The 14,073-nt window shown below is 36.5% G+C and overlaps 1 protein-coding gene across 1 annotated transcript; it reads right to left on the bottom strand.

Annotated features, from left to right (window-relative positions):
* Window positions 1-13,080: 13,080 nt before the first annotated feature.
* LOC110295824 (taste receptor type 2 member 117-like) lies at window positions 13,081-14,073 on the bottom strand. Its single transcript, XM_021164199.2, has one exon. The coding sequence runs from the start codon at window positions 14,071-14,073 to the stop codon at window positions 13,081-13,083; it is 993 nt and encodes a 330-aa protein (XP_021019858.2).

Below are 14,073 nucleotides of genomic sequence, written 5' to 3'. Positions count from 1 at the left end.
TTGACTTAACTCATTTCTAATAAAGAGAATAGAGCTATTGTATAGGGATATCAATCCTGGCAGTGCTTGTTTTGTTGTCTTCCTGAAGGCAGAAAGGTCTCAAATTATCAAATTTATCTAAATTTCAGGTTCTCTAAATATGATCATTTTTCTATTTATACCCTTTGAAAAGGCATAGCTTCTCTGGACAAAATTCAATGAAGATCTGAATCCTGACAATGCCCTAGTGAACTTCAAAATTGGGTTAGCTTCCACTTTTTTCCCCAAACTAATGACAGGGAGATTTTAAGTTTATAAATATATAAAAAAACATTAGAGTCAGTTGTAATTAAATTAAGCTTTACCTCAATCTTTTTGCTTAGAGCTATCCAGTTGGGAATGGTTTGTTTTAAAACCATGAATAATAAATACTTCAAAGACAGAGCTCATGAAGTTTTCTTATCAATAATCCTCAAATAATAGATACAAAAATAACAAAACCAAAACCAATCATTTTTATAATAGAAACTTTATGTAAGTATTTTAGTTATGATCTTGACACTCTCTGGAAGTGACTCTACATTTCATCAATATCAGAAACATGCTTACTAAGAAAAGAATATAGGTAAATCAATCACCTGTAATAAATTGGACCCAAAGGCTAAAGAGTAAATATATATATATTGCTGTGGATCTTAATGACATTGTTGTCCTGAAGAAGTCTGGACAAAATTTGGACAGCTGACTTAAGAGAAATCCACCTCAGTATTTCCCATAACACCAGGACAGGAAGGAAAATTATCTCCATTTAGTTCACTGAAATCAGAGAACATAATTCCTGAAATTCAAATTCTCCAACCTGGCCTTAGATTCTACCTCATTGAATTCTATGATGCAGAGACAGTATTGCAACACATTCAAATAATTGAAATGGTTCTCATTTGCAAAACTAGTTTTAAAGGTCTCTTGATTCTTCAAATTTTAATGTTTTCTATGATACTCTGGGTATGGGTTTTAGCTCTATAGTTAAGGAGAACAATGTTTCATAAATCCAAATGAAAACCCAAAGAGAACAAAAAGTGATCATTTCAAGTAAGATTTCTGCTAAGTTAAAAGTTAATGAAATTTTTTTCTTTAAAAATAATATTAACTAAGTGTGGACAGCTTTGAGGATTTCTGATTCTCTTCTTCTCTTTTTCTCTCTTTTTCTCTCTTCTTCTCTCTTCTTCTCTCTTCTCCCTTCTCTCTTCTCCCTTCTCTCTCTCTCTCTCTCTCTCTCTCTCTCTCTCTCTCTCTCTCTCTCTCTCTCTCTCTCTCTCTCTCTCTCTCTCTCTCTCTCTCTCCTTCCTCTACCCTGTCCCTTCTATCTTCCCTCATGCTAATTAAAAAAACTCTGAGTGGTGTGATATGGAATTACAACATGAATAACTTCTTTTATTTAGTATATTGATCCTAGAGTAAGAAGAGCTGAGTCTATCCTGTGACAAATTGGCAGACATACTGTCTTGCTGTCACCTTTAGATTGAACTCACCACACTGAGAGTGATGAGAGAAGCTCAGAATACTAGGAGAGTAAGAATTTACTAGGTTACTGATGGTCCTAGAATGCACAAGGCACAATTCTCTTATCCGGAGTTATTTAAGCAACAACAAACACTGGGGAGAGGAGAATGTTTTACTTCTGAGTTGCCTGTAAGGCGTGCATCTTTCCTAAGTGCTGACTTTTGCTGGGATAGAATTCTTACACATGCACCTATCCTGAGACACCCATGTCCCTGTAAGTAAGTGACCGCATTCCTATCCTCTCATAGACAACTCAAATAAACTCAATGGTTCAATAAGCTGAACATGGGTGAAATCATTATTTTTGTTTGTCGTTAGTGTTTTATCTGGGCTGAATGTGTACCCTGGAATACATCACATTACATCATTCTACAAATGTTGTTTGCTAATGACACACTAATTGTGAAAAGGCATTTTCATGGTAGGTGAATTAAACTCTATCTACTTATGTGTGACCTGTGAAACTATCAAATTTTGAAATGCAAAAATTTTATCACCTTCATAGTTAAATTGATATCTAAATTTATTATTCATTGACAATTCAAATGCTTTCTTTAATTTCATAATCATTTCTCTATCACTTTTATTTCATAGAGTATAGAATAATCACAACCAATATATGATACATAAAATCTAAATGATGTAAATAGAAAACCACAAAATATATGTAAAAATATGTATTCTATTTAAGTTGTAGCAAATTCCAATTTGCTCTAACAGAACAATCTCTACCAGAGTTACTATCTATGATTTCTGGATGAAATGAAAACATTCTCTACCTAAAAGATCTCTACAAGAGTCACTATGTGGAGATCTTTTAATACGTTTTAGAAAGACAAAAAGAAAATTTATCAGGAAATAGAGACACTGATTCTGAATTCTGTCTGTAATACCCTCAGGCCATTAAGTTTGCAATGTCAGCAAATAGTCACTTCATAACATATGAAAACAAGAACCATATAGATTCTTATTGGTCAATAAACTAATCTTTTTATTATATATTTTCTTTATTTACATTTCAAATGTTATCCCCTTTCCTAGTTTCCCCTCCGAAAATCTATCTTCGCCCCCCTCCCTGTGTTCCCCAACCCACCCACTCCTGCTTCCTGGCCCAGGCATTCCCCTATACTGGGGAATAGAACCTTCTCAGGACAAAGGACATATCCTCCCATTGATGATCAAATAGGCCAACCTCTGCTACATATGCAGCTAGAGTCATAGTCCATCCATATGTTTTCTTTGATTGGTGGTTTACTCCCAGGGAGCTGTCTGATTACTGGTTAGTTAATATTGTTCTTCCTAGGGGGCTGCAAACCTAGTCAGCTGCTTGGGTACTTTCTCTAATTCCTTCAATGGAGACCCTGTGCTTCATCTAATGGATGGCTGTGGGCATCCACTTCATTTGTTTGTTTGTTTGTTTGTTTGTTTGTTTGTTTGTCAAGACAGTGTTTCTCTGTATAGCCCTGACTGTCCTGGACCTCACTTTGTAGACCAGGCTGGACTTGAACTCAGAAATCCACCTGCTTCTGCATTCCAAGTGCTGGGATTAAAGGCGCACAGGGACTGGCTGAGCCTCTCTGGAGACAGCTATATCAGGCTCCTGTCAGCAAGCACTTGTTGGAATTCACAATAGTGTCTGGGTTTGGCAGTTGTTTATGGGATAGACCCCAAGGTGGGGCAGTTTCTGGATGGTCATTCCTTCAGTCTCTGCTCTGAAATTTGTCTCTGTAACTCTTTCCATGGATATTTTGTTCCTCCTTCTAAGAAGGATTGATGTGTCCACACTTTGGTCTTCCTTCTTCTTGAGTTTTATGTGATGTGCAAATTGTATCTTGGGTATTCTAAGATTCAGGGCTAATATCCACTCATCAGTGAGTGCATATCATGCGTGTTCTTTTGTGATTGGGTTACCTCCAGATGATATCCTCCAGATCTATCCATCTGTCTAAGATTTCATGAATTCATTGTTTTTAATAGCAGAGAAGTACCCCACTGTGTAAATGTACCACATTTTCTGTATCCATTCCTCTGTTGAGGGACATCTGGGTTCTTTCCAGCTTCTGGCTATTATAAATAATGCTGCTGTGAACACAGTGGAGCATTTGTCCTTATTACAACATGGAGCATCTTTTGGGTATATGCCCAGGAGTGGTGTTGTTGGATATTCCAGTAGCACTATGTCCAATTTTCTAAGGATTTCCAGAGTGGTTGAACCAGCTTGCAATCCCCAGCTAACAATGGAGGACAATCCCCCTGTCTCCACATCCTCGCCAGCATCTGCTGTCACCTGAATTTTTGATTTTAGCCATTCTGAACTGGTGTGAGGTGGAATCTCAGGGTTGTTTTGATGTGCATTTCCTTGATGATTAAGGATGTTGAACTATTTTTAGGGTCTTCTAATCCATTTGGTATTCTTCAACTGAGAATTCTTTGTTTAGCTCTGTACCCCATTTTTAATAGGGTTACTTAAATTTCTGGAGTCCAACTTCTTTAGTTCTTTATATATATTGGATACTAGCCCCCTATCAAATTTTGGATTGTAAAGACATTTTCCCAACTGTTGGTTAGCATTTTGTCTTACTGACAGCGTCCTTTGCCTTATAGAAGCTTTGCAATTTTAGGAGGTCCAATTTGTGTATACTTAATCTTACAGCACAAGCCATTATTGTTCTGTTCAGGAAATTTTCCCCTTTGCCCAAATCTTTGAGGCTCTTCCCCACTTTCTCCTCTAGAAGTTTCAGTGTCTCTGGTTTTATGTGGAGTTCCTTGATCCACTTAGACTTGAGTTTTGTTATATGCCCCAATATAGGGGAATGCCAGGGCCAAAAGAATGGGAATGGGTGGGTAGGGAAGTGGGGGGCGCTATGGGGGACTTTTGGGATAGCATTGGAAATGTAATTGAGGAAAATATGTAATAAAAATATTAAAAATCAAAAAAAAAACAAAAAAAACAAAAAACAAAAACAAAAACAAAACAAACAAACAAACAAAAAGAATGGATCAATTTACCTTCTTCTACATGCTAATCACCAGTTGAGCCACCATGATTTGATGAAAATGATGTCTTCTTTCCACTGGATAGTTTTAGCTCCTTTGTCAAAGATCAAGTGACCATAGGTGTGTGGATTCATTTCTGGGACTTCAGTTCTATTCCATTGATCTACCTGTCTGTCACTGTTCAAGTACTATGCAGTTTTTAATCACAATTGCTCTGTAGAACACCTTGAGGTCAGGCAGGGTGATCCCACAAGAGGTGCTTTTACTGTTGAGAATAGTTTTTGCTATCCTAAGTTTTGTTTGTTTGTTTGTTTGTTTCAGATGAATTTGCAAATTGCCCTTTCTAACTCTGTGAAGAATTGAGTTAAATGGGGATAGCATTGAATCCGTATATTGCTTTCCGCAAGATAGCCACTTTTACTATATTAATCCTGCCAATCAATGAGCATGGGAAATCTTTCCATCTTCTGAGATCTTTGATTTCTTTCTTCAGAGACTTGAAGTTCTTATCATACAGATCTTTCTCTTCCTTAGTAATAGTCACATCAAGGTATTTTATATAATTCATGACACTTTTGAAGGGGGTTGTTTCCCTAATTTCTTTCTCAGCCTGTTTATCCTTTGTGTAGAAAAAGGCCACTGATTTGTTTGAGTTAATTTTATATCCAGCTACTTCACTGAAGTTGTTTATCAGGTTTAGGAGTTCTCTGGTGGAATTTTTGGGGTCACTTATATATACTATCATATCATCTGCCAATAGTGATATTTTGACTTCTTTCTTTTCAATTTGTATTCCCTTGATCTCCTTTTGTTGTCAAATTGCTCCTCTAGGACTTCAAGTACTATATTGAATAGGTAGGGAGAAAATGGGCAGCCTTGTCTAGTCCCTGATCTTAGTGGGATTGCTTCAAGTTTCTCTCCATTTAGTTTGCTGCTGGCTACTGGTTTGCTGTATATTGCTTTTATTATGTTCATATATGGGCCTTGAACTCCTGATCTTTCGAAGAGTCTTATCATAAATAATTGTTGGATTTTTGTCGAATGTTTCTCAGCATTTAATGAGGTCATCATGTGGTTTTTGTCTTTGAGTTTGTTTACATAGTAGATTACGTTGATGGATTTCTGTACAGTGAACCATTCCTGCATGCCTGGGATGAAGCCTACTTGATCATGATGGATGATCCTTTTCATGTGTTCTTGGATTTGTTTTGTGAGAATTTTATTGAGTATTTCTGAATATTCTAATATTCATAAGGGAAATTGGTCTGAATTTGTCTTTCTTTGTTGGATCTCTGTGTGGTTTACGTATCAGAGTAATTGTGGCTTTCTAGAATGAACTAGGTAGAGTACCTTCTGTTTCTATTTTGGGGAATAGTTTGAGGAGTATTGGATTTAGGTCCTCTTTGAAGGTCTGATCGAACTCTGCACTAAGCCCATCAGGTCTTGGGCTTTGTTTTTTGTTGGGAGAATTTTAATGACCATTTCTATTTGGGGGGCAATATGGAAGTGTTTTGATCGATAATTTGATCCTGTTTTAACTTTGGTACCTGGTATCTGTCTAGAAAATTGTTCATTTCTTCCCGATTTCCCAGTTGTGTGGAGTATCACCTTAAGTAGTAGGATCTAATGATGTTTTGAATTTCCTCAGTTTCTGTTGTTATGTATCCCTTTTCATTTCTGATTTTGTTAATTAGGATACTGTCCCTGTGCCCTCTAGTTAGTCTAACTAAGGGTTATCTATCAAGATGTTTTTCTCGAAGAACCAGCTCTGGGTTTCGTTGATTTGTTGAATAATTCTTTTTGTTTCTATTTGGTTTACTTCAGCCCTGAGTTTGATTATTTTCTGCCATCTACTCCTCTTGGGTGAATTTACTTATGTTTGCTCTAGAGATTTTAGGTGTGCTATAAAGCTGCTCATATATGGTCTTCCAGATTCTTTTTGAAGCTACTCAGAACTACGAGTTTTCTTCTTAGGACTACTTTTATTGTGTCCCATAAATTTGGATATGCTATGGCTTCATTTTCATCAAACTTTAAAAAGTCTTTAATTTCTTTATTTCTTCCTTGACTAAGTTATCACTGAGTAGAGTGTTGTTCAGCTTCTCCATGTATGTGGGCTTTCTATTATTTATGTTTTTATTGAAGATCAGCCTTAGTCCATGGTTATCTGATAAGATGCATGGGACTTTTTCAATATTTTTGTATCTGTGAAGCCTGTTTTTTTTTTTAATCAATTATATGGTCAGTTTTGGAGAAGGTGCCATGAGGTGCTGAGAAAAAGGCAAAACCTTTTGTTTTAAGATAAAATGTTTTATAGATATCAGTTAAATCCATTTGTTTTATAACTTCTGTAAGTTTCACTGTGTCCTTGTTTAGTTTCTGTTTCCAGGATCTGTCCATTTATGAGAGTGGGGTGTTGAAGTCTCCCACTATTATTGTGTGTGGTCTAATATGTGTTTTCAGCCATACTAAAGTTTCTTTGATGAATGTGGCTGCCCTTGCACTTGGAGCATAGATATTCAGAATTGAGAGTTCATCTTGGTAAAATTTACCCCTGATCCGTATGAAGTGTCCCTCGTTATCTTTTTTCATAACTTTAGGTTGAAAGTTCATTTTATTCAATATTAGAATAGCTACTCCAGCTTGTTTCTTCAGACCATTTGGTTGGAAAATTGTTCTCCAGTCTTTTACCCTGAGGTAGTGTCTGTCTTTGTCACTGAGGTGGATTTCCTGTAAGCAGCAAAATGTTGAGTCCTGTTTAAGTAACCAGTCTGTTAATCTATATCTTTTTATTGAGGAATTGAGTCCATTGATATTAAGAGATACTAAGGAAAAGTAATTGTTGCTTCCTGTTATTTTTGTTATTACAGTTGAAATTTTGTTCATGTGGCTATCTCTTTTTAGGTTTGTTGAAAGATTACTTTCTTGCTTTTTCTAGAGCATAGTTTCTCTCCTTGTGTTGGAGTTTTCGCTTTATTAAAATAAATAATTAATAAATAAATAATCCAGCCTTTGAAGGGCTGGATTTGTGGAAAGATATTGTATAAATTTTGTTTTGTCATGGAATATTTTGTTTTCTCCATCTATAGTAATTGAGAGTTTTGCTGGGTATAGTATCTTGGGCTGGCATTTGTGCTCTCTTAGGTCTGTATGACAACTGCCCAATATCTTCTGGCTTTCATAGTCTCTGGGGAGAAATCTGGTGTAATTCTGATAGGTATGGCTTGATATGTTACTTCACCTTTTTACCTTACTCCTTTAATATTCTTTCTTTGTTTTGTGCATTTGATGTTTTGATTATTAAGTGACAGGAAGAGTTTCTTGTCTGATCTAAACTATTTGGAATTCTTTAGGTTTTTTATATGTTCATGAGCATCTCTTTTTTAGGGTGGGGAAATTTTCTTCTATAGTTTTGTTGAAGATATTTACTGGCCCTTTAAATTGGAAATCTTCCTTCTCATCTATAACTATTATCCTTAGGTTTGGTCTTCTTATTGTGTCCTGGATTTCCTGGATTTTAGGGGTTAGGATCTTTTTGCATTTCACATTTTCTTTGCTGTGTCAATGTTTTCTATGGTATCTTCTGCCCCTGAGATTCTCTCTTCTATCTCTTTTATTCTGTTTGTTATACTTGTATCTATGGCTCCTGACTTCTTACCTAGGTTTTCTTTTTCCAGAGTTGTCTCCCTTTGTGATTTCTTTTTTTCCTTTTTTCTTTTTATACTGTTTTTTATTTTTTATAATATTTTTATTAGATATTTCCTTTTTATACATTTCAAATGATATCCTGAAAGTCCCCTATACCCTCCCCCTGCCCTGCTCCCCTACCCACCCACTCCCACTTCTTCGCCCTGGCATTCCCCTGGACTGGGGCATATAAAGTTTGCAATACAAAGGGGCTTCTCTTCCCAGTAATGGCCAACTAGGCCATCGTCTGCTACATATGCAGCTAGAGACATGAACTCTGGGGGTACTGGTTAGTTCATATTGTTGTTCCACCTATAGGGTTGCAGACCCCTTCAGCTCCTTGGGTGCTTTCTCTATCTTCTCCATTGGGGGCCCTGTGTTCCATCTTATAGATGACTGTGAGCATCCACTTCTGTATTTGACAGACACTGGCATAGCCTCATATGAGACAGCTATGCCAGGGTCCCTTCAGCAAAATCTTGCTGGCATATGCAATAGTGTCTGGTTTTGGTAGCTGATTATAGGATGGATCCCCGGGTGGGGTAGTCTCTGGATAGACCATCCTTTCTTTCATCTTAGCTCCAAATTTGTCTCTGTAACTCCTTTCATGGATATTTTGTTCCCTATTCTAAGGAGGAATGAAGTATCCACATGTTGGTCTTCCCTCTTCTTGATTGCCTTGTGTTTTTCAAAATTGTATCTTGGGTGTTCTGTTTCTGAGCTAATATTCACTTATCAGTGAGTGCATATCTAATGACTTCTTTGTGATTGGTTTACCTCACTAAGGATGATATCCTCCAGACACATCCATTTGTCCAAGAATTTCATAAATTCATTGTTTTTAATAGCTGATTAGTACTCCATTGTGTAAATGTACCACATTTACTATATCCATTCTTCTGTAGAGGGACATCTGGGTTCTTTCCAGCTTCTAGCTATTATAAATAAGGCTGCTATAACATAATTGAGCATGTGTTCTTATTACCAGTTGGAACTTCTTCTGGGTATGTGCCCAGGAGAGTTATTACTGGATCTTCCGGTAGTATTATGTCCAATTTTCTGAGGAACCTACAGACTGACTTCTAGAGTGGTTGGACAAACTTGCAATCCCACCAGCAATAGAGGAGTATTCCTCTTTCTCCACATCCTTGCCAGCATCTGCTGCTACTTAAATTTTTGATCTTAACCATTCTGACTGGTGTGAGGTGGAATCTCAAGGTTGTTTTGATTTTCATTTCCCTGATGACTTAGGATGTTGAACATTTTTTCAGGTGCTTTTCAGCCATTCGGTATTCGTCAGTTGAGAATTCTTTGTTTAGCTCTGTACCCCATTTTTAATGGGGTTATTTGAATTTCTGGAGTCCAGCTTCTTAAGCTCTTTGTATACATTGGATATTAGTCCCCTATCATATTTAGGATTGGTAAAAATCCTTTCCCAATCTGTTGGTGGCCTCTTTGTCCTATTGACAGTGTCTTTTGCCTTATAGAGGCATTGCAATTTTTTTGTTTGTTTGTTTGTTTGTTTTGTTTTTTTGAGACAGGGTTTGTCTGTATAGCCCTGGCTGTCCTGGAGCTCACTTTGTAGACCAGGCTGGCCTCGAACTCAGAAATCCGCCTGCCTCTGCCTCCCGAGTGCTGGGATTAAAGGAGTGCGCCACCACGCCCGGCTCGGCATTGCAATTTTATGAAGTCCCATTTGTCAGTTCTTGATCTTTCAGCACAAGCCATTACTGTTCTATTTAGGATCCCCCCCCCCCGTGTCCATATGTCTGAGGCTTTTCCCCACTTTCTCCTCTATTAATTTCAGTGTCTCTGGTTTTATGTGGAGGTCTTTGATCCACTTAGACTTGAGTTTTTACTAGGAAATAAGACTGGATCAATTCGCATTCTTCTACATGATAACCACCAGTTGTTCCAGCACCATTTGTTGAAAATGCTGTCTTTTTTCCATTGGATGGTTTTAGCTACCTTGTCAAATTGTGAGCTCTTTATTGTCTCTACTTCCATTTTTAGATCCTGGATGGTTTTGTTCAATTCTTTCATCTGTTTGGATGTGTTCTCCTGTGTTTCTTTAAGGAAGTTATTTATGTCTTTCTTATAGTCCTCCATCATCATCATGAGAAGTGACTTTAGATCCATATCTTGCTTTTCTTTTATGATGGTGTATCCAAGATTTGCTGTGGTGGGAGTATTGGGTTCTGATGATGCCAAGTAACCTTAGTTTATGTTGCTTCTGTTTTTATGCCTGCCTCCCACCACTTCATTATCTCAAGTGCTCCCTGCCCTAGATATATCTGATTGGAGCCTGTCCTTCCTGTAACCCTTGTTTAGTCAGAACTTAACAGATTCCAGCTTTCTTTGTGATCCTGGGATTCTGGGATCCTGCAATGCTGAGATTCTGTGTGTGTCAGAGTTCTTGGCAGTCAATCTTCCTCTGAGACCCTGAGATCCTGTTGTGGCCAAGCTCCTGGGAATCCTGGGATCCTATGATCCTGGGATCCTAACATCCTGGGCATTTTAGAATGTCTGGAAGTGGTACATCCTCTGGAGACCATGGGGCTGTCTGCTGAGTTTGAAACCAAGGTAGACCAGCACCAACAGGAAGAAACCTGACCCACTGGTTGGACGGGATTCTTGTGTCCATGCTTCTGGTCGTCCCTGGTAGCCCTGGTTCTGTTGGAACAGATGTGGTTTTCCAATCACCAGTGATCCTAAGATCCTGGGCCTGCTAGGGTGCCTGTGGGGTGCGGAGTCCTCTGGGGACTGTAGGACTGTCCGCCAAGTTTGGGTACAAGGTGGCCTGGCACTGGTACAAGGTGGCCTGGCACTGGCCTAATAAATTAATCTTATCAATTATATTTTGACATTCCATTTCACCTTCATATTGTCAAATTTTTCATTTATTTCTTAGCATTAATCTAACACATTAAATAAAGATGCAGACATTAATTGAATATCACACAGAAATAATCACTGTAATATATTAATTATAGTTTAGGTTTATACTGGGTCTTTCTAAGTAGCCTTAAGTAAAATGAAGATCATTGTCCAACAAAGTTGCCCTTACATCGTAGGTTTCCATTATCTCTGTCTTTCAAGTGTTGGGATTCGGTCATGTGCTATCACATCTGACAGCTGTTGATGACATTTCACAATTCTTATTTGGTTTAGCGACCAAACACAATTATATTTATATATTTTGTTGTTGCAGCCAGCCAGCAGCTCACATGTCTGGGTTCTAACCTGAAAGGCATCCTGGAATCTGGAAGAGAAAAGGGGGCTAGGTGACGTGAGAAAGATGAAACCAAGACAATGGTCTGATCAAGGTTCAATTTTACTATTCCAGACACTGGGTTATGAAGCAGGGGAAAGGGACCCATTCCCGCCAAATCATCCTGGAGGCCAGTTTCAGGTGACCACGTGTTTGGCTCTGGAACAGCCAGGCGGCAGGCAGCAGTGGGAGTGGCAGAAAGATAGGGCAGCAGGTTCCACCTCATGCTCTCTTCTTGCTAATAGTGAAACCTGAGCAACCAGGTTTCAGGCTGAGGGGAGGGGGAGATTACATTTTGTTTGTTTTTTGTAGGAATAATATTAGTCCAACAGTTATAAACCTGGACAAGAAGCCTTAAATTTTTAGAATAGTGATACAAAACCTTACAAAAGAAAACATGCCAAGTAGAAGAATATAAATCTTGGACAGCTTGTAAAAGATGTTAAATTTGTTTATTTCAGAGCTCTGGTTTCTCATTAAAATTTATTCAAGTGGTAAAATAGGTAGTTATTAATTATAAATATTTTTTAAATAAATGAATGCATATTGTGTGGAGTATGGAAAAGTATATTTTAGATTTGATACAGAAATTTTTAATAATAAAATTATGACTGAACAATGCATTCTTCATCTTTAGTACAATTCAGAATCATATCATACTCACGATATAACTGCATAAAATAGTTGGCATCTCAACAAGTTCTACTGCCTATTTATCATATTGTACAACTAACTATTTGGCATTGTTGCATTAATTCATTTAATTGTATAGGTTTTTAAATGTTAATATACAATAAATATTAAGAACAGGTACATATAAGAAGATCTGGTGTTGATAAAAATAAATTACTACACATGATATTATGGTAATTCAATCAAAATTAATATTTAAATATATATTTTAAAACTATCATAAACATTTATTTCTTGTACTAGGGCAATAAAATAAAATAGATTACACTGTTACCTAAAGTAACAAGCATTGCACATAGAAATGTAAATTACATTGTTTTTATACCCATGAAAGTATTTAATAATAGTTGATAATGAAATTAATAAAAATCTATTTAACACAAACACAGGAGCCTGATAGATCCAAAGAATTGACCAAAATATTTCCAAATTGGGCTCTGTATTTAATAAACTACCCTTATTCCTACTCTTTTAATTTCATATTATACTACATATTATTTCTCCAAAGTTTTATTCACATATTTTATATTATATTCTTTCACTTATATGCTTTTATCACAGTTCGTTATGTATATTAAGACATATACAGCATAGTCTATAAGTCAAAATTTCCATGACTGATGGTTGATAGATAATAAGTAAAATTTTGATATATTTATATTTTAGTGGGTTGATAGATAATAGGTAAAATTTTGATATATTTATATTTTAGTGAGGTCCTTTTATGATATGTATATTAAGAAATAACCTTGTATACAACTAGCTAAATTATTAATAGTTTTAATTAGTGATAATTGCAAGCAGAAATCAATTTCATGCGGTCAAAATTAAAGAATATTTAAAATGTAAAATGAAAAATACAAAAGACATTTGTATCAATTAATTTTTGTCTAGAATACACAACATAGTCTAAAGTACTTTAGTGATCTAAAGTTTCTACATAGTGTAGCCTGAATTTCAGCTGTGATAATACAGAGAGGCAGGCAGGCCTGTCTCAGCTTTATGTCTCCTACAATCAGAATATATGAATGGAATGTTGGAAAAGCTATATATACAACCTCACAAAATATAATGAAAAGATTTTTCTTCAGTAATTCATATTTCCAAATTTGTATTAAGACAGACAGAATAAAAGTGGAATATAGTAGGAAAAATGCAATCACAGTTTGTAGGGCTTTGAAGTGGGCAGTGGTTCTGGCATCTCTGCTTCCCTGAACATGCTGCTGCATCCTCTGGTGATGTGTCCACAGGGAGAAGATGAGCAGGAGAAGAGTTGACAGTGACAAAACAAAGGGGACAGACAGGAAAATAATGTGAAGGCTTAACACCTGCCTGTGACACTTTGCATAGTAATAAGAACTGAAGCTGCATGATATGTTTCTTTGATATTCATTTATGCATATGCTTATTTCCAAGTTAATTAATAAAATATTTAAAATCAGGAGGAGCAGTGACACCAGCAGTGTAACTGAAACTACTTTTTCAACTCTCCACTTTAGATAAAGAAAAAAGGAGTTAGAAAAATTGGATATCTTGAGAAAATAAAGGACACTGAGGCATGTAGAAAGCCAGATACTGAAATGATTGACTATAATCCAAACATTATTACTGACTTGTGTCATCCTTGAAGTCATAGGAATATCAGAATATGAAAAGAATATGACTAAACTTATAAGCAATAAACTGAGATGAAAAATTCTGGAGATTGCCAAAGCAGTGAGAATTTTATTAACTAAGGACATTTTCTTTCTCTTAACCCAGTCCATACAGTGCACCAGGGCCATGAACCCATTTCCTAAAATTCCAATTATTAATTCAAAGATTAAAATGATTGCAAGTATGCTATGGCAGATAACAAATATTGTCTTTAAAAGATGCTGCAT

This window comes from Mus caroli, unplaced genomic scaffold (genome assembly GCF_978045245.1).
Source record: "Mus caroli unplaced genomic scaffold, Mus_caroli_1 scaffold_7, whole genome shotgun sequence".
NCBI lineage: Eukaryota > Metazoa > Chordata > Mammalia > Rodentia > Muridae > Mus > Mus caroli.
The sequence above is the reverse complement of the archived record's forward strand: the minus strand, read 5'-3'. Positions and strand labels throughout refer to the sequence as shown.